Source organism: Lycorma delicatula, chromosome 8 (assembly GCF_047948215.1).
Source record: "Lycorma delicatula isolate Av1 chromosome 8, ASM4794821v1, whole genome shotgun sequence".
NCBI lineage: Eukaryota > Metazoa > Arthropoda > Insecta > Hemiptera > Fulgoridae > Lycorma > Lycorma delicatula.
Genome location: NC_134462.1, coordinates 134,713,418 through 134,733,117, shown reverse-complemented (window position 1 = coordinate 134,733,117; position 19,700 = coordinate 134,713,418). Strand labels below are relative to the sequence as shown.

Genomic DNA, 19,700 nt, shown 5'->3' with positions numbered 1-19,700 from the left:
ATAACTACAAAATAATGCATTTAACACGATGTTTTGGTGCATGTAGTAGATCAGATGACTGTGCGGTTCGAATTGTACAGTAAGAAAGAAATAACGTGTGAGAAAGAATCAGAGAAAGACAGCGAACGAGCCGAGTACAGCACAGCAGCTAGCCGGTAAATAATAGCCGGCACACACAGCAATTACGCAATACAAACTATGTCTCTTTTGTTTTTATACATCTCTCGTAATCACACTACATAAAGTTACCCCGCTCTTTTTCTTTATCGCTTATTTTGATTTAATGTCGTTTTTTATTACTAATAGTTGTATATTAACGTAGAATTACTTGGTTTAAATTTTCCAATAAACATTTCATTATGTTGCATACTTTTAAAATATTTACAATAATAATATAATTAAAATGGTTTTTTTTATTTAATTAATGTTTTACAACAAAAAAGGAATTTCTAACCGACAGTCAGGATCGGTTCGCTTTAATCGATGAGAATCGCACTATGAAATAATTTCAATGATTTCTCGAGAAAATGAGGTTATGAATACAAAGAAGCAATCAGATGTATTTAACGAAGTCAATTTCCAAGGTATTAACGAATATTAAATACGAATAGGTTTTGTTCGCAGAAAAATTTAACATTTTGTTATCGAATCGGAAAATCTTGAAGTTAAAACTTAAGACGGTTCCGAAACCTTAAAATTTGCCGATTCAAAAACAAAATGTTAAATTTTTCCGAACAAAACCTATTCGTATTCGATTTATTCAGTAATGAAAGGATTACTTATTTAAAGACATTCTGGCGGTGTTTAAAATCTGTATGTCATGTATCATAAATATATATAATTCAAAACGTTATGTATGATAAAATAAAAATAGTTGGCCAACGGTACACGAATGTGTTATGAGGAGGGCTTCTAAACAGAAGTCAACAGATAAATAAATACTTATTCACATCTGTTTATGGAATATTCTGTCAGCTTGAAATTATAAACAAAACTCTTCTTCGTACAAGCCTACCTCCCTCTGTCTTCTCTCTGACTCTGTGTGTGTGTGCTTGCGCGCGCGCGCGCAAGCACACACACAATAGTTATGCTATCTTGTTCCATTCTCTGTGCACACTCCCTCTCACATCTCCAATACGTACAAACTTACCAGAGTAGTAATTTTTTAATGTAAACAATAATAATTATTTAATGTCTATAATGTCAGTTTAAAGTTTTTTATTAACCATTTATCACGTCATAAATAAAAAAAAGGGCGTATCTCGAAAACGGTGCGTCTTAGGCGTATTCTAACGCGATTTTGAAAAGCTTAACCCAAAGGGTACTTTCCAACATCCTGGAAGGATTGCCGCAAGTTTCATTCGTCTAAGTCCAACCGTTCTCGAGATACGCTCTTTTCTTAGAATATTTTTTGTATTTGATGATGAAATAAAATAAAAATATATTTTTATTATCTAGTAACCATTCAGTTAACAATTCTGATCACTTTTAATCTATAACGATGTTTTGAAAAAAAAATCAGGCATCATTAATTTCAGCGAAATCGGGTTGAAAGGTGATAAATCGTTTATTTTTTTGTATTTTTGAGATAGCTAATGACGTTATCTTATATGTATTATACATAAGAAAGGGTATATCTTATATTAAATAATGATTTCTAAAAAAGGGCGTATCTCAAAAATGGTGCGTTCTAACGATTTTTTACGCAATTTTGAAGGGTTTACTTGAAAGAGTACTTTCAAACTTCCTGGAACGATAGCCGGTAGTTTCATGCGTCTAGGTCCAACCGTTCTCGAGATACTAGCGCGAGCGAAATTCGCATTTTTCAATTCAGCTGATATAAATGAATGAAAGGTGTTTCATGAGATTTTTTAAATTTATAATTTTTCTTACGATCGGCTTAAGTATTTTGTGTACAAGTGCAGCGCTTCGGGTTCTTAATCCAACGAATCGGGTTTGAATCCATCTGAGGCTTACTAAAGTTTTGACCTAATGGATATTCCCGTAGTAGACTCGCTTATAATGGTACCTACTCTTTACAAAATTGTCAAGGAGAATAAGACTATCTTTTTTTGATTATGATTAAGCCGTCGGGCGTCGTTATGGATTCACACACACAGGCTTCGAAATTTTTAGCTATATCTACTTTAGTTTTTTCTTCATGATGGTAAAGCCTGTGGTTCAAGGAAAAATTTTAATTTTAACTTATAATTTTTCATTAATAATTAATGAAAAAATTAATTAATTATTTTTTTAATTGTGGAGAATTATAGTTTTTCAGTAGGAATGGAGCGGAGCTACAATAGAATTTTAATGGTTATAAAAAAAAAAATAAGAAAATTTTATCAATTTTTATTTTTGTAATTAGGTTTAACTAAAAGAAATTTTGAGTGAGAAAAAAAATTATAATTATATATAATAGTATATTTCAGTATTTATATATAATTAAAATTGTGCGCGTGTGTGTGAGTATATAAATAAATAAATAATTTAATATATTATTTATTAAGAGATAAAATAAGGTACTGAAACTGAAAATTACTTCAAAATTATTTAAGACCACCCGTTCGCTTCCGTTAATATACAGAGAATACTATTCTTTTTAGGGAGGTTTTGTATGAACAGTTCTAACACTTTGCGATTGACAGATGCTATGTTGCCATTTAAACTGATTTTTTTCTTCCCGCCAAGTTCGGAATCAGATAAATCGCGACAGAGATGTTGCCATTTAAACTGATTTTTTCTTCCCGCCAAGTTCGGAATCAGATAAATCGCTGCGTTTGTCTTATTTAATACATTTACACAGAATAAATCTTTCAAGCTAACCAGTAAGGAAGATGAATAAAAAAATAATTTTTAATATAATGGCAAAATTTTTATTATTTTTTTTTTTAAATTTAATAACTTAATAATTTAATAATGAATCAATATATTATAATTTTATTATTATTTATTAAAAAAACAAAACAAAAAATCAATTTTCCTAAAATATCTAACATCGGTTATATTCTCCATTTGACAATAATGGTTGTACTATTAATGAACTTGTCGTTTATGTAATAGTGTTAAAAAATTAAAAAATCAATTTAATAACTTTATTGTTTATTTTAATTTTTATGTTATATAATACAGTTAGTAAAATAATCACTGATTTTATACATCCGACATCTCAGTTAACCGGACTTAAATATTTTATTTATCCGTAGAACTAACATAAATTATTGCTTGTTGTAGTATTCGAATTATTTGAGAGATTTTCTTGTTAGAAGATTCAAAGATTAATTATGATTCAAATTAAATATAATCTGAGATTACTGTTTATTAAAACGTCGATTATTCGGACCTCCATATCTCAAACATTTTGCGACTTAAAAGCGATGACAAATCTACGAGAACTTTGAGAAATCTTAAATAATTTTTTTATTTATTTTAATTTTTTAAGCGTTATACTATAGTTTGTAAAATAATCACTGGTCTGATCCATCGGCCCTCCCAGCTAACAGGACTTACATGTTTCATTTATCGGTAAAATTTACGTATAAATTATTGCTTGATTTAAGTACTCGAGTTACCAGAGATTTTCATATAACAAAATTCAGAAATTAATTCTGATTAAAAATTAAATAATATCTGAGATTAATGTTTATTAAATTGTCAATTATTCGGATCTCCATATCTCAAACATTATGTGACTTAAAAGAGGTGACAAATCCGAGAGAAAAATAATTATTAAAATGCTGAAAAAAGTCGCTTGTTGAACCAAGACTCAGATTGAAGCAAGTTTTTTTTTATTTATTAGTTATGTAATTTCACAGCCGATGGTAGATAATGACGTAATGTGCTAGCATTTAACTTATCACTTTTATCTTCTTCATTGGTAGATTTGTATTGTATGAGAAATACCAAATCTTGCTGGGATTAAACCCAGAACTTTACATTGACGCTACCACTCACTCCGTCGTACGTGTTTCCTCAGCTTCATTCAGGAAATGTTTTATTCTGTTTTATATTTGCGCTAGTTCTAGGCTGAAATTTTTTCATTATATTTTATTCTTTTTTTTTTTTTTTTTTTTTTTTTTGTCTTCAGTCATTTGACTGGTTTGATGCAGCTCTCCAAGATTCCCTATCTAGTGCTAGTCGTTTCATTTCAGTATACCCTCTACATCCTACATCCCCAACAATTTGTTTTACATACTCCAAACGTGGCCTGCCTACACAATTTTTCCCTTCTACCTGTCCTTCCAATATTAAAGCGACTATTCCAGGATGCCTTAATATGTGGCCTATAAGTCTGTCTCTTCTTTTAACTATATTTTTCCAAACGCTTCTTTCTTCATCTATTTGCCGCAATACCTCTTCATTTGTCACTTTATCCACCCATCTGATTTTCAACATTCTCCTATAGCACCGCATTTCAAAAGCTTCTAATCTTTTCTTCTCAGATACTCCGATTGTCCAAGTTTCACTTCCATATAAAGCGACACTCCAAACATACACTTTCAAAAATCTTTTCCTGACATTTAAATTCATTTTTGATGTAAACAAATTATATTTCTTACTGAAGGCTCGTTTAGCTTGTGCTATTCGGCATTTTATATCGCTCCTGCTTCGTCCATCTTTAGTAATTTTACTTCCCAAATAACAAAATTCTTCTACCTCCATAATCTTTTCTCCTCCTATTTTCACATTCAGCGGTCCATCTTTGTTATTTCTACTACATTTCATTACTTTTGTTTTGTTCTTGTTTATTTTCATGCGATAGTTCTTGCGTAGGACTTCATCTATGCCGTTCATTGTTTCTTCTAAATCCTTTTTACTCTCGGCTAGAATTACTATATCATCAGCAAATCGTAGCATCTTTATCTTTTCACCTTGTACTGTTACTCCGAATCTAAATCGTTCTTTAACATCATTAACTGCTAGTTCCATGTAAAGATTAAAAAGTAACGGAGATAGGGAACATCCTTGTCGGTCTCCCTTTCTTATTAGGGCTTCTTTCTTATGTTCTTCAATTGTTATTGTTGCTGTTTGGTTCCTGTACATGTTAGCAATTGTTCTTCTATCTCTGTATTTGAACCCTAATTTTTTTTAAAATGCTGAACATTTTATTCCAGTCTACGTTATCGAAAGCCTTTTCTAGGTCTATAAACGCCAAGTATGTTGGTTTGTTTTTCTTTAATCTTCCTTCTACTATTAATCTGAGGCCTAAAATTGCTTCCCTTGTCCCTATACTTTTCCTGAAACCAAATTGGTCTTCTCCTAACACTTCTTCCACTCTCCTCTCAATTCTTCTGTATAAAATTCTAGTTAAGATTTTTGATGCACGACTAGTTAAACTAATTGTTCTGTATTCTTCACATTTATCTGCCCCTGCTTTCTTTGGTATCATAACTATAACACTTTTTTTGAAGTCTGATGGGAATTCCCCATTTTCATAAATATTACACACCAGTTTGTATAATCTATCAATCGCTTCCTCACCTGCACTGCGCAGTAATTCTACAGGTATTCCGTCTATTCCAGGAGTCTTTCTGCCATTTAAATCTTTTAATGCTCTCTTAAATTCAGATCTCAGTATTGTTTCTCCCATTTCATCCTCCTCAACTTCCTCTTCTTCCTCTATAACACCATTTTCTAATTCATTTATTTTATTCATCTATTAATTATTAACTCGTAACAAAAATAAAGTTAATTGGCCAAACGGTTAATTTAAATAGTTCCTCGACTGTTCCGCTCACAAAAACGTTTTTCTGCATTTACACCCTCAGACTGCTCCTTCATAAAAATAAAGATTATAATTTTTTTTTTATCGGTGAAGATTTTTGATGATTTTGTTAACGGTGCTACATATCTTGTGCATAAACTCACTTTACTGCTCTAAAGAAGACCATATGAGATATGGTCTTCAGTAGAACAAGTTAGATGAGTCTAACGATGACGTGATGTATACATATAGAATATCAGGATTCCCACTGTCCCTACTTACTCACTGGACGAAGAAATTTTTTTTTTGTCAATTTTCAGACCGATTATTTGTGTCTAAAAAAGTTTTTCAACATTATAGTACCCCGCGAAAAGCAGCTGCGTCGATTTTTTAAAAAAATTTCTTTCAATTGGATTAATAGGGAAAAGATTTTGGGCGAACAAACAAAAAAATTATACGGGTCGAATACATAACCTACTTTTTCGAAGTCGTTTAATAACGAGAAAATATTAGCATATATCCGGCCCTGGGTAATAACTGGTGCTTATCGATATTTTGGGTTCCGTCTTTTCATATTAAACACTTTCTTCTAACCCATTTTACACAAAAAATAAATTCAACCGCTTATAATAATTTAAAAATAAAAAGAAATTGTTTTAATTAATTTAACATTATTTATTTAGATTAATATATTACTTTTATTTATTTAGATTTTACATCGTATCTACTACTAAGGTTAAAATCATTAGATATAAAAGTAGGGATTGCTTTGTAACAAATTTTCTGGACTTTAACCATGAATCGAACCCAAGACCTTGCAGGTAACAGGTAGCGCTACTATGTATGACGAAGGGACAGACATAATATTTATTATTTAATAACTAATATTTAAATCCGCATTACAAATTTCTTGACATTAAGCTATCCTTTACTTTAAGCTGCTTATTATAAAAATATTCTTTAAAGAAAATAAAAATTTAATCTAATATAAATAGAAAAATAACAAAGTTGTATTAAAGAGATTATATTCTTTAATATTTAAAGTAGAATAAATTTAATAAATAATTTTTTAAATCTTTTGTAAATTGTACGAAAAAAATCTGTATAAAGAAAAAAAATATTAAGAAAAAATTTACCAATCAGACACGATATATTAATATTAAAATGAATAAAAAAACAAATTAAAATTAAAACGTTATTAAGGAAAACCACGAACGGTTCATTTATTTTATTTAATCACTGAACGTACATTTTAACCACAATTACTAAGTTTCAGGCATCTCTAAGCCTCATTTAATCCCTCTCTAGTGCGCTTAATTTCCGATTAAGTTGGAGAGTTAGAGACCCTTTTAAGTTTGCCTCGAGTAAGGTAGTCCGATTTTCATATATCTATTATGTTAAATGAATTGCTATTATAATATGTTGTTTGTAAAATAACAGATTAGAAACTTTTGAAGATAATATCTAAAAATTAACTTTTTAAAAATATTAGTACTTATAATAATAATAAAAGACCATTATAATAGATGGTTTATTAAATTATTTAATGATACAATTCTTAAATGTAACGGCCGATAAAATCTACTACCTCTTATATAAATAGGAGCTTATTCTATATTTATACAAAATATTTCTCTTGTTTTTTTAAAGAAACTGTTATGTGGATGTCCCCCAATCGGTATATCGCACAGTTTCTCTCAGGGCATAGTGCCTTTCGGGTGAGTTTGGCTAGGTTTCGTTTGGTGGATTCGAGTCAATGCTTGGATTGTGAGACTGATGATACAGTGGACCACGTCCTCAATATCTGTCCCCGATATGAGGTCGAACGTTCACGAACTGTTAGGGAACTTGAGAGTATACATTTCTTTCAGGATCTCCATATTAATTGGATGATCCGCGAGGAGTGGTCTCTAATGGCTGGTTTTCCTCGCGCCCTTGCGGTGTGTAGGTCTGCTGACGGAGTTTAATCGAGGTATTTGATCGCGGTAGGATCCCGGATGGCTAGAGTTCTAGCCTAGGCATTAGATTGGTTGGAGATAGGCACATTGGAATCGTGCTACGGTTATATTGGTATTGTTTGTGATTCGATTTGGGGCTTCCGCTTGTGGGGCTGGTCGCGTTGCCGGAGTATGGGGTAGCCCGTGCGATCGGGGGAGTGGCTTCGTTCCACCGGTGACGGTCCCTGATTTTGACTTGATAATGCCGCGCGAGACTCCATGATTGGACCAGGTGAACGGTGGTGGGTTTGTCCTCAGCTTCTGCGCGGACCGATTGAGTTTACGTTCCCCTTGTTAGGTGACCTTAATTTGGGTGACTTATTTGGGTGTAGGTCTGAATTTCTATGTTCAGTAAAACATAATTTTGATCGGTATGAGTGTATCACTGATTTAACTGACAACTCGTTCGCTTTCTGAGGAATTCACACTCACAAACGGTGTTGTCAAATTTGGACTAGGCTCGGGGTCAGTGCTTTCACGGTCTCTGTTAGTTAGTTTGAGGGAATCATGCTAGGTTGGATGTGAAGATGTTCGTTTGAGGCCTACGTGAAGGCAAAATTTGATTTGTATTTTACCGATGCTAATATCTGTCGAGGTATTTACATCGGTGGCATCCCGACCGAGGCCTGGCAGATGACTGTGAGATGTAATCATTTAGAGGGTCTAAAGACCACCTCCGGTAAAGACCCTCAGGACTCGGAACGGAGGGAGTGGTGTGGCGACCGGTAACGTCACAAGGTAGGTCTTCCCCCTACGGGGTTGAGATGTTATAGACCTGTAAAGTTATAAAATTGATGGCTATATTCTAATAAAATAGTTTATTCCGATTATAAAAACGTTGTTCTGTTTACATTAAGTAATATTTTATAATACAAACCAAGAAAAAATACTTTTTAGCTAAGTATTTGAAATATTTAGCAGAAGAATGCATTGCTGAATAATCATCCAGCATTCAGGATATGACCTTCTTGAAGTTAAATTTCATGTCTTAAAAGAAAATCCTATATATATATTATAATATTAACGGAAGTATTCGGTTGAGTTAAGGGACTGACTTTAACATAAAAAAAAAAAAAATACAAAAAATGGTTCTTGTGAACAAATGCCCTATTTTACTTCATTTTTCCTGTCCGCAGTTTTGTTTTTTTTTTTTTTATTTGTTTTTATAAATAAAAATTACAAGAACGGATGGAGATATTTACTGAAACTTAGTGTACATGTTTTCAATAATAATATATTTCAAAAAAAAAGAGTTTGATAATTTTACCTTTGAAAATTCTAAAATTTTTTAATCATTAACAAACAAGTAAGTATTAGTTGTATGGAATTATGATTTACTCTATAAATGTATCCTGTTATTTTGAACAAAATTTCATACAACAGCCTTATTTATTCAAATCGGCTGAAATATGTTGAATTTGTTGAAGCGGGTTGGATAAATTATGTATCTGACAATTATATGACGTTTTCAATACCTTCACTAACTGAATTAAAAATAACATTCATCAATAATAATTTTTATTATATTAAGATTCTTCTTATGTATCAATTTTTATTGGAAAAAGGAAAAAAAAACAGAAAATGGTAGAGAATGGGAAAAAGCGAGAAGTATTTTTCCAAAGGAACTCATTTTTTATTTCGATGTTCTGATGTTTAACCAAATCTTCCTGTGTACATCTATATAGAGGTGTAACACGAAATTCTCTCGGAACTTCTTTAACCTATTCCACTGGTGAAAATAATTAAAAAGTTCATATAGACATATGTCCTAAAATACTTCATTTGCTAGTTACGGTTAGTGAAAGATTTCGCTCGGATTTCAGCTACCCCGATGAAATGAGGTCATACTAAAATTATTTTGGCATTAATTGTGGGACAAAATTAGTGATTTAATATGTTTTTTGATCAGAAAAAACGAATAAAAAAAAGGTCCAAGAACCGTATCTGCAGTAAATATTGATAAATCTGGGGTGAAAACCAATAAATTGGGTTAAAAAACCTTGTTTTCTTATGGTTGATTTACAATAACTTTTTTAAATAGGTAATAAACACATAAAAATTTTGAAAAAAAAATGGTAGATAATTTAATTCTTGATAAAACGGTCTAAGATAAGTTGAACAAAAAAAAGGAAAGTTAGAAAAAATTGAATTTTACTTAGAAACTGTACACTAGACCAAAATACATTATACCTACTAGTTTAAAATAAATGTTGAAAGATAAGCCCCCGCCATTTTCAACACATTTCTTGGCACGCTTCTGTACTGGTTTCTTTGAACTTTTTAGTTCTTGAGGGCAGTTCTTAAGTTGCTCAGCCGCATACATAATGAGGATAATTACTCACGAGAATTTATTTTTGTTTTTATAAAATATTTTTTATTTATTCCCAGACGCAAAATGCTGAAAATGATAGATAAGGTGATCTTGGTGGGCAGGAATGTGGACCTCCGTGACAGACCCATTTCTCAGGAAATTGATGATTTAAGCGAGTGGTAATGGCATAAGAGAAGTGGGGAGGCGTGTCATCGTGCTAGAAGTATAATTTGCGTCTCAGCGCTAGAGGAATATCATGATAATATATATATTTGTTCTAATTCATTTGCTTTAATTAACAATAAAAAAAATTATAATTGATTTCCAATGACCAATGAGTTTGAATTTACATGAATTACCAGAATTCACGAACCTGTAGGTTCGGTGTAAATCTTATAATTTTATTATACGTTTGTTTACTTTATGTGCACTATCAAGATATAAGTATTTCTAGCGCAGAATAAAATACAAAAATATTCTTAGAGCATCTAGTTTCAAAAAAAAAAAAAAACACACGAAGGTGAACATAAATTATCTATAAAATATTTCAGCTAAAAATAAACCCGTCTAAGTACACAATATGTTATTCTATTATATCGTTATTGATTTTAATACGGAAAATAGAACTTATTTTACCACGCTAACACGAACTAAGAATAAAATAAGAACTAAAAATATATGCAACAAAGTTACAAATAAATACCTAAACAAAAGAAACAAAACGATAATTTAACAAATGAGAGATATATTTTAATTAAAAGTGATTAATTTTTAACAAGAATAAAATGAATTCAGAAAAGAAAATTTAATAATGAAAAATGAAAACAAAAACATCAAAGTAATTTTTTTATCTGTTACGTTTTCAGTGACAGTTAATTTTAATATAATTGAATAACATTTTCTTTTATTTAATTTGTTCTTCATTACAGACTTCCAATTAATATAATTTTAAAATGTATAGTATTGGTTCTCAAATAAAAGAAGGGAATTTCAAAGGTAAAGATTTCTATAAGATATTATTGCATTCAGATTCATTATTTTTTTGAAAATTAACAATTTTTTTCCAACTATCAAAACGTTCCAAGATATAAGAGCCTAGAAAATACCTTTAGATGGAATTAGACCTTCCAAAAAATGGCAGTAGTTGTAGATTTCAAGATATATTTATCATAAATGCTCTGAGGTAAATGTTAGAATTTACGGAATAGGACTGGAATTAGGTTTTGCATTAAATGAAATTCTGAAATATTCCTGATGTTGGTTTACGATTTTAGTTTTGCAGACCTATCCAACGATCATTTAAATATTTCTGTAAAGTTATCATTCCACCAAGGAATGGATGGCACTTTCACAGATGATATTGATGCGAACATTAGCGAAGCAGGTAACTTCAGTTAAAACTCTACAACCGTACTCTATTACCATAATACTGAACCAAAATAAAGCTGTCCCATTTGAAATACCCTATTTTTATTTAACTACATCTCTCAAAATATTATACATATTGACATGAAACAAAATTTAAATTAAATAAAGCCTGTCATATAAAGTTATAACAAAGTAGTGTTATTACATGACACTACTTCCACATATGCCTCACCGGTAACACGAAGAATATCAAGCTGATAATAAATTTCTTGTTATGTTTGTTAAAGCATTTTTGGTGTGATGGTTGAAATGTAACTAATATTATATATATATATATATATATATATATATATGCATTTTTTTCTTTAGTAAAACGAATAGACGGAATACCTGTAGAATTACTGCGCAGTGCAGGTGAGGAAGCGATTGATAGATTATACAAACTGGTGTGTAATATTTATGAAAAAGGGGAATTTCCATCAGACTTCAAAAAAAGTGTTATAGTTATGATACCAAAGAAAGCAGGGGCAGATAAATGTGAAGAATATAGAACAATTAGTTTAACTAGTCATGCATCAAAAATCTTAACTAGAATTTTATACAGAAGAATTGAGAGGAGAGTGGAAGAAGTGTTAGGAGAAGACCAATTTGGTTTCAGAAAAAGTATAGGGACAAGGGAAGCAATTTTAGGCCTCAGATTAATAGTAGAAGGAAGATTAAAGAAAAACAAACCAACATACTTGGCGTTTATAGACCTAGAAAAGGCTTTCGATAACGTAGACTGGAATAAAATGTTCAGCATTTTAAAAAAATTATGGTTCAAATACAGAGATAGAAGAACAATTGCTAACATGTACAGGAACCAAACAGCAACAATAACAATTGAAGAACATAAGAAAGAAGCCCTAATAAGAAAGGGAGTCCGACAAGGATGTTCCCTATCTCCGTTACTTTTTAATCTTTACATGGAACTAGCAGTTAATGATATTAAAGAACAATTTAGATTCGGAGTAACAGTACAAGGTGAAAAGATAAAGAAGCTACGATTTGCTGATGATATAGTAATTCTAGCCGAGAGTAAAAAGGATTTAGAAGAAACAATGAACGGCATAGATGAAGTCCTACGCAAGAACTATCGCGTGAAAATAAACAAGAACAAAACAAAAGTAATGAAATGTAGTAGAAATAACAAAGATGGACCACTGAATGTGAAAATAGGAGGAGAAAAGATTATGGAGGTAGAAGAATTTTGTTATTTGGGAAGTAAAATTACTAAAGATGGACGAAGCAGGAGCGATATAAAATGCCGAATAGCACAAGCTAAACGAGCCTTCAGTAAGAAATATAATTTGTTTACATCAAAAATTAATTTAAATGTCAGGAAAAGATTTTTGAAAGTGTATGTTTGGAGTGTCGCTTTATATGGAAGTGAAACTTGGACAATCGGAATATCTGAGAAGAAAAGAATAGAAGCTTTTGAAATGTGGTGCTATAGGAGAATGTTAAAAATCAGATGGGTGGATAAAGTGACAAATGAAGAGGTATTGCGGCAAATAGATGAAGAAAGTAGCATTTGGAAAAAATATAGTTAAAAGAAGAGACAGACTTATAGGCCACATACTAAGGCATCCTGGAATAGTCGCTTTAATATTGGAAGGACAGGTAGAAGGGAAATATTGTGTAGGCAGGCCACGTTTGGAGTATCTAAAACAAATTGTTGGGGATGTAGGATGTAGAGGGTATACTGAAATGAAACGACTAGCACTAGATAGGGAATCTTGGAGAGCTGCATCAAACCAGTCAAATGACTGAAGACAAAAAAAAAAAAAAAAAAAAAAAAAAAAAAAGTAAAACGAAAAAAGACTATGTTTTCTGTTTTCTTCGATAAAAAGAACAAAATAAAATGATGTGGACACCATATGACTTCCTGCTACGCCTACTAAATACAGTTACACATTTTTTTAAATAAAAGTACATAAAATTATATTTGATTAATAACTTCTGATATTTTTTCGTATTTTTTTTTATTGTTATTATTCAATTATCATTTTCGTAAAAATGTTTTTACAATGAGAGGTTAATAATTATTAATAAATCAATATATTTAAATTAAAAAACAAAGTTAAAAAACAGGAGATAAAGTCTGATTTGAAACGATGTGCCTTCCCCTTATAAATCCAAATATTTCATTAATTAACGTTTTATTTGGCGATAACTCAGGAATCAATGAAAATAAGTACCACTTATGATATATCGTTAAAAAACTCTCAATGAGGACTTATTACTGCAATTAAAAAAAAAGTCCAAAATCCAAATGTTTTGGATTTCGCTCTTTTTTGGACACTTTTGGTCAAGTCGAAAAGGGGAACTAGATGTTACAAACAGTCCTAAATCCAAAATTTTAATATCCTACAGCTAATCGTTTTTGAGTTATGCGAGATACATACGTACTTAGAGACGTCAAGCCGAAACTAGTCAAAACGAATATTTCCGTTGAAATCTGAAAACCGAAATTTTTACCGATCACAATACTTCCATTACTTCGTATGAGGAAGTAAAAATTTAAAAAAAATTAAATTCATCAAACAGATACAGGTTCGATAGATTATTATATTTCTATAAATTATAACTGAGTTTTATTAAAATAGGTATGGTAAAACAAATCTAAAGAGCGGATGTCTAAAGTGTTTAAATTGAACCGGAATTAACGTAGACCAATTGTATTTTACACTATCAGCTTCTCTATATTGTCCTACAATATTTTTTTATGCTTAGAAAAAAAGGGTTGAAATGCAAATAGATAATAATACCAACGTTATTGAAAATTGCTTGACTAGTGTAAAATTTCCCGAAACACATTCTAGTGGTAACCGATCACACATGAATTTGCCGAAATGTTAAAACATCGTCATGAAATTTTAATTAAAACCTTAATATACACAAAAGAATAAATAAATAAAACCATCTGTAATAATACAATTACTTAAACATTTATGTTAAATTAAGTTTTGATATATTAAATAAAATAAGTTGTAAAGTTTAATTAGTTTGTATTTTAAGTTTTTCTAAACTAGAAGTAAATTTATTTTATACTAAATGTTTATTTTGAAGTATAAGAAAATAATTATGAATTAGCAAAATATTTTTACTACAATATTAACTCAGATAAATCTCTTTATACTTTACGATCATTAATATGATAGAATAATTAAATTTTTTCTGTATACTGAACCTTTACTATACATAGCACATTTGCTTGATATTCTGTAAATCGAGTTCTTTTGAACGCTTACATGCTTATTTTACAGTCAACCAGTTAAATCATTGATTTATTAATCCAGTTTTCTCACAAAACCGATTTTTTTATAATACCTAAATTGCAATGGAAGAATGTTCAAAATGAGAGGATTTATTCTTATGTAGAAATACTTCTAGACATAATCAACATGTTTGAACAATTCATGCGTTCAATATATAGATTTAGGGGATGATTATAAGCCTGTACAAAATATATATACAACACATTTTCAGAGATGTATTTGTGTGTGTGTGTGTGCGCGCGCGCGCGCGCGAGTGTCAACAAGTGAACAGGATTGTGAAAATACATATTCGCATTAAACGTCAGGACTTCATCGACTGTGACAGGGAAATCCTACGAATATGTATGAAATTTTTACTTAATTTTTTTTTTTGAGATTTACTAGTAAAATCATAGTCATTTTTTTGAATAATATTTTTCCTAGTCAAAAATAAAAATAAAAATTGATTATTAAATTAATAATTTTTTTCAAATTTCTTCAAAAGAATTACATCTTCTGTTAATTAAAAACACCTAATTTAACGTCTCATAAAAAGTTCAGTTTACATAATAATAAAAAAAAAAATAAATAATAAAGTAATTAATAAAGAAAATATTTATATTTAAAATACTTTTAAATTTAATGTAACGTGTTTACCTGAGTAAGGTGCCAATGTTTAGATGCTTTGGCAATTGGATCTGTTACTTGTGTACAAGCAGCTCCAAAAAGCATAACTTTGTGCGGGCCGTCATGCATCATATCGAAAAATGCTTTCACGCCCACCGCTGCGTTACACTGAAACAAATAAATAAATATCATTCTAATTAAACCATTGTAGGAAATTTAAAAAATACAAAATATAAAAATATATATATATATATATATTGGGGAATACCAAGGGGGATTTAGGCCATGGAGAGGTTGCCCGGAGCAAATAATATCCCTAAAACTTATGATGGATTTATATAAAAGACGGAAAAAACAACTAATAATCACCTTCGTCGACTTTAAAAGGGCCTATGATTGTATACACCGACCATCCATGCTGAATATTCTGAGAAACCTGGGCCTTCACCCTAAACTCGTAAACATGATAAAATTAACTTTAACCAATACCCAGTCCAGAGTGAAATTCAGAGGTGAACTCTCTCAACCCTTCTACATAAAAACTGGATTGAGGCAAGGAGACGGCCTCTCACCACTCTTTTTTAACTGCGCCCTTGAATTTATCATGAGAAAATGGTATGAAATAAATCCCAAAAATATAAAAACGGGTACTAAGAAAAACTCCATCACTAAATTGCCTAGGATTTGCAGATGACCTCGCTCTTTTAGCAAATAATATTCAAGAAGCCAAAACACAAATCATGAGCCTTCAAAACCTAGCACAAAAGATAGGGCTTCATATCTCTTTCGAAAAAACTGAACTAATGGCCATAGATCCTCTGGTAATAGAGCGCATTACGGTAAACAATCAGAAAATTAAAATAGTAAAACAATTTAAATATCTAGGGGAAATAATAACTTATAATTTAAATGAAAAAGTGACATGGCAAAACAGGACAAATAAAATGATTAAATCCCAAAAATTAACTCGGTCAACATATAATAAAAAATGCCTTTCTGCTAAAACAAAACTTAAACATTATAAAACCGTAGTACAGTCAGAAGTCACCTACGGAAGCGAGACTCTTTTCAAAATCACTCAGAAAAACCGAATTGAAAAAATTCTGAAAATAGAGAGGAGAATTGTCAGAACGTGTATCAATAAAAACACCAAAAAGAAGGCCGATGGTGGATTGTGCCAAATGAGGTGGTGTATCGAGAAATAGAGCCTGTTACTGATACTATGCGGAAAAAAAGAATCTCTTTCTTCGGTCATCTCATAAGGACACCGGAAACAAGACCGTCAAGAAATATCATCGAAAAGCTCTGGTTCCAAAAGCTAGAAGTAGGATGGATCAAAGAAATTAGAGAAGATATGAAAGAATTGGGAATTTCCCTGACCGACCTACAGAATAAAACTGGAAAAAGTACAAAGCTAAAAGATAAAAGCATTAGATTTAAACAAAAGACAGACAAACGACAAAATACAACGAAGAGGGTGTTTACGGATGAAGAAAAGAAAGCAAGATCTGAACGGATGAAGAAATACTGGGCAGCTCGAAAGAGTAAAATAACACGCTTTTCTCAGAAAAGATCCAACTAAAATTGACTTAAGTGGTCCCATGTTGGCCGTAAAAGCATAATAATAATAATAATATATATATATATCCTGATGATTTTGAATTGTTTCCAAATTCAACCCGATTAGGAAATCAAACTGTAAAAAGTAAAAAGAAATCACCTGTATGGATTCATATGTTTATTCGTAATTTAGTCCAACATCTTACCTTTATCTCACCAACTACTCGTCCCCTTTCAATAAATCTTACAGTTATTTTACTGTCAGCAGATGAGACTCCCTCCGGAAACGGAAGCGCATTGCATCCTCCAAACACTAGAGCCCCCGAAAGGTGCATTTTTGCTAGGCCGGAAGTCTGTAGCACCGAAAGGACTTCAGAGGAAGGACTGAAGGGCAATCACGCCGTGAGAACGAAGCTCAAACGCGACTAATATCCCAGGTCAGACCTGGTCAAACAATTTTTCCCGGTCTAAAGGATCGAAACGCATCAAGTAATTCCATCCATTAATAAAAACAAGAATTGTAACCGCCATTAAATAAATAATTACTTTTCCGATAAAAGAAAGATACAGCAGCAACAGACCTTTGTCTAGGTTTGGCGATTAGTAAGGAGAAAAGTAATTCTCCCGCTATCCTTAGGTTTCCTTCCGTTCCAGCTTACCTTTAAATATATTTTTGTGAAATAATTTTGATCCTACGAAGTATCTTTAGGCTAATTTTAAAAACAAATTTCTACCCATATTTTACCATAAATTTAAGTCTAATAAAAAAAACATAAATTATATAAATAATTGAACTTTAATTGCAAGAAAGATTTTTTCGATTTAAGCTATGAACCGTGTGAATAACTTTACGAACGGTTTTTTGTCATTTTACTGCAGTAATTCTTCATTTTTCGTGAATGGAGTTATATTCTCTCTTCAGACCACGCTAAGTTGTGATTGGCTTGTTTTGTTAGTTTTTGAAAGCCAATGAAATTCATGATTTTATCTCGAAATGTGTTCTGGTTTTGTATTTCTTTCTCGGTGATTATTTCTTCAGTATTTTTACGCTATCTTCGTTCCATCTATTGTTCTTTTGAGTTTTTTAAGTACGCAAGGACACGTTTTGCGAGTCATATGCCATTTTTTTTTTTAAATAGAGCCATAGAATTGGACCTTGCATTTTCGGATTGAGATTTTCATAGTGTGCACAGAGTTCTTTGTTGGTTCGAAGTTTATAGTTGCAGAATTTTGTTTAAGTAGTAAAACTATAAATGATGTATGAAAGCAAAGTAGATTTCAATGGGGCAAATAAATCTACATTCTATAATCAAATGTAGAATTAGAAATTCTTTGTTGATCTGCGTAGCGGAGTGATCTCGGCCTTTCCCGGAAGTCCCGGGTTTGAATCCCGGTTAGTACATGGCATTTTTCATAAGCAAAAAATTTCCATTTGGGCTAATGACCATAACACTTGAGCTCATAATCTCATACAAAAAAGAGTGAGTGGAAGTTGAAAATTGGAATTGCAAAAATTATTTAGAATTATGTAAATTAATAAGTTTTAACAAGTCGTAAGATGAATAGAAAGAATAAAAAAACATGCGGTAGAAATATATTTGGTTATCTAGGTTTATTTAACTTTTTAATAAAGGTATGGGTAAAAAAAAAAACAAAACAATCAATGTATAAAAAATACATGTAAGAGAAGTAAGTGTATTGAAATTTAAAAATTCCATACATATAGCAATAAATGAATCATTGAATCAGTAAAACTATCGTTTATAAACTTTTAAAGATTTCTTTTTTTAAGGGAAAAAACCTTTACAAAAAAAAAGGTGAAAAAAGTAAGTAAATATAAGTTAAAAAAAAGGTAAAAAGTAAAAGTAAAGGTAAATAAACTTTTCATTCATTAATAAAAAAAAATAAAATTAAAAATAAAAAAACCTTAAAAAAAAGTGAAACAATTGTACTTTTACCTTATAATCCTGTTACATTTTGATTTTTTTTTAAGACAATAAAATTTAAGATTTTGATTGACAATCGTGTGTGATTCATAGACTGCATAGATAACCTAAACATGTCTAAGAACCTGCTCTGAAGTGACATCTATGTAATGCAAAAAACCGCATCGAATACGGTCCAGTAGTTTTTAAGGAAAATGGTAACACACACACAACCTCATCATCAAACCTTACATCAAACACATACCGTCTCCGTTCCGTCGTGGAAAATTAGACGTTGCATATTTACAATTTAAGATATTATTAAAATATAACTTTTCAATGATTTTCGTTATAACAAACATGAACGCTGAAAATTATACATTCAAATTAAATTTTAACATCAATCTTTAATTAAAATGAAGAGTCTGCCATCTGGCAGTTGCTTTCAAGCCAATCGATCCTCCACCAACGTTTTTCTTTGCCCGTACTTCTCTTCTATTTTGACATCATCAATTAGTTCTAAATTTATCTTCCTTCTGCACTTCTCTCTCTCTGCACTTCCTTCTGCATTTCCTTCCTTCCGCTATATCTTCTACAGCCATTAGCATACATTTTCTTCTTAGTCAATTCCTTTTCCATTCTCTTTCTATACTCTAACGCTTATTTTTCCCTAATCTCCACTTTATTCAGCTTTTATTAATTTATCTGTCCATTTCATTCTCTCAATTCTAATTTATATCCACATTTCTACTCCTTCTAATATGTTTTTTATCGTATCTTCCCAGAGTCCATTTTTCTGCTTCATACTGTGTAAGTCTACATACAAATATTTTAAGAATTCTAATATTTAATCCAGATGCCTTGGAGAGCAATCCTTTTTAAATACCTAAAGCCTTATACGTTTTTAAA

The 19,700-nt window shown here is 30.9% G+C and overlaps 1 protein-coding gene across 1 annotated transcript in view; it reads right to left on the bottom strand.

The window, feature by feature from the left end:
- The window catches only part of GABA-B-R2 (gamma-aminobutyric acid type B receptor subunit 2), a 664,115-nt gene extending 646,914 nt beyond the window's left edge, over positions 1-17,201 (bottom strand). Inside the window, exons 1-2 of the mRNA XM_075374208.1 lie at positions 17,073-17,201; positions 15,337-15,474 (exon numbers count right to left, since the gene is read on the bottom strand). Coding sequence (XP_075230323.1) covers positions 15,337-15,474; positions 17,073-17,201 — 267 coding nt within the window. The remainder of the gene's footprint in view (positions 1-15,336; positions 15,475-17,072) is intronic.
- Positions 17,202-19,700: the final 2,499 nt, after the last annotated feature.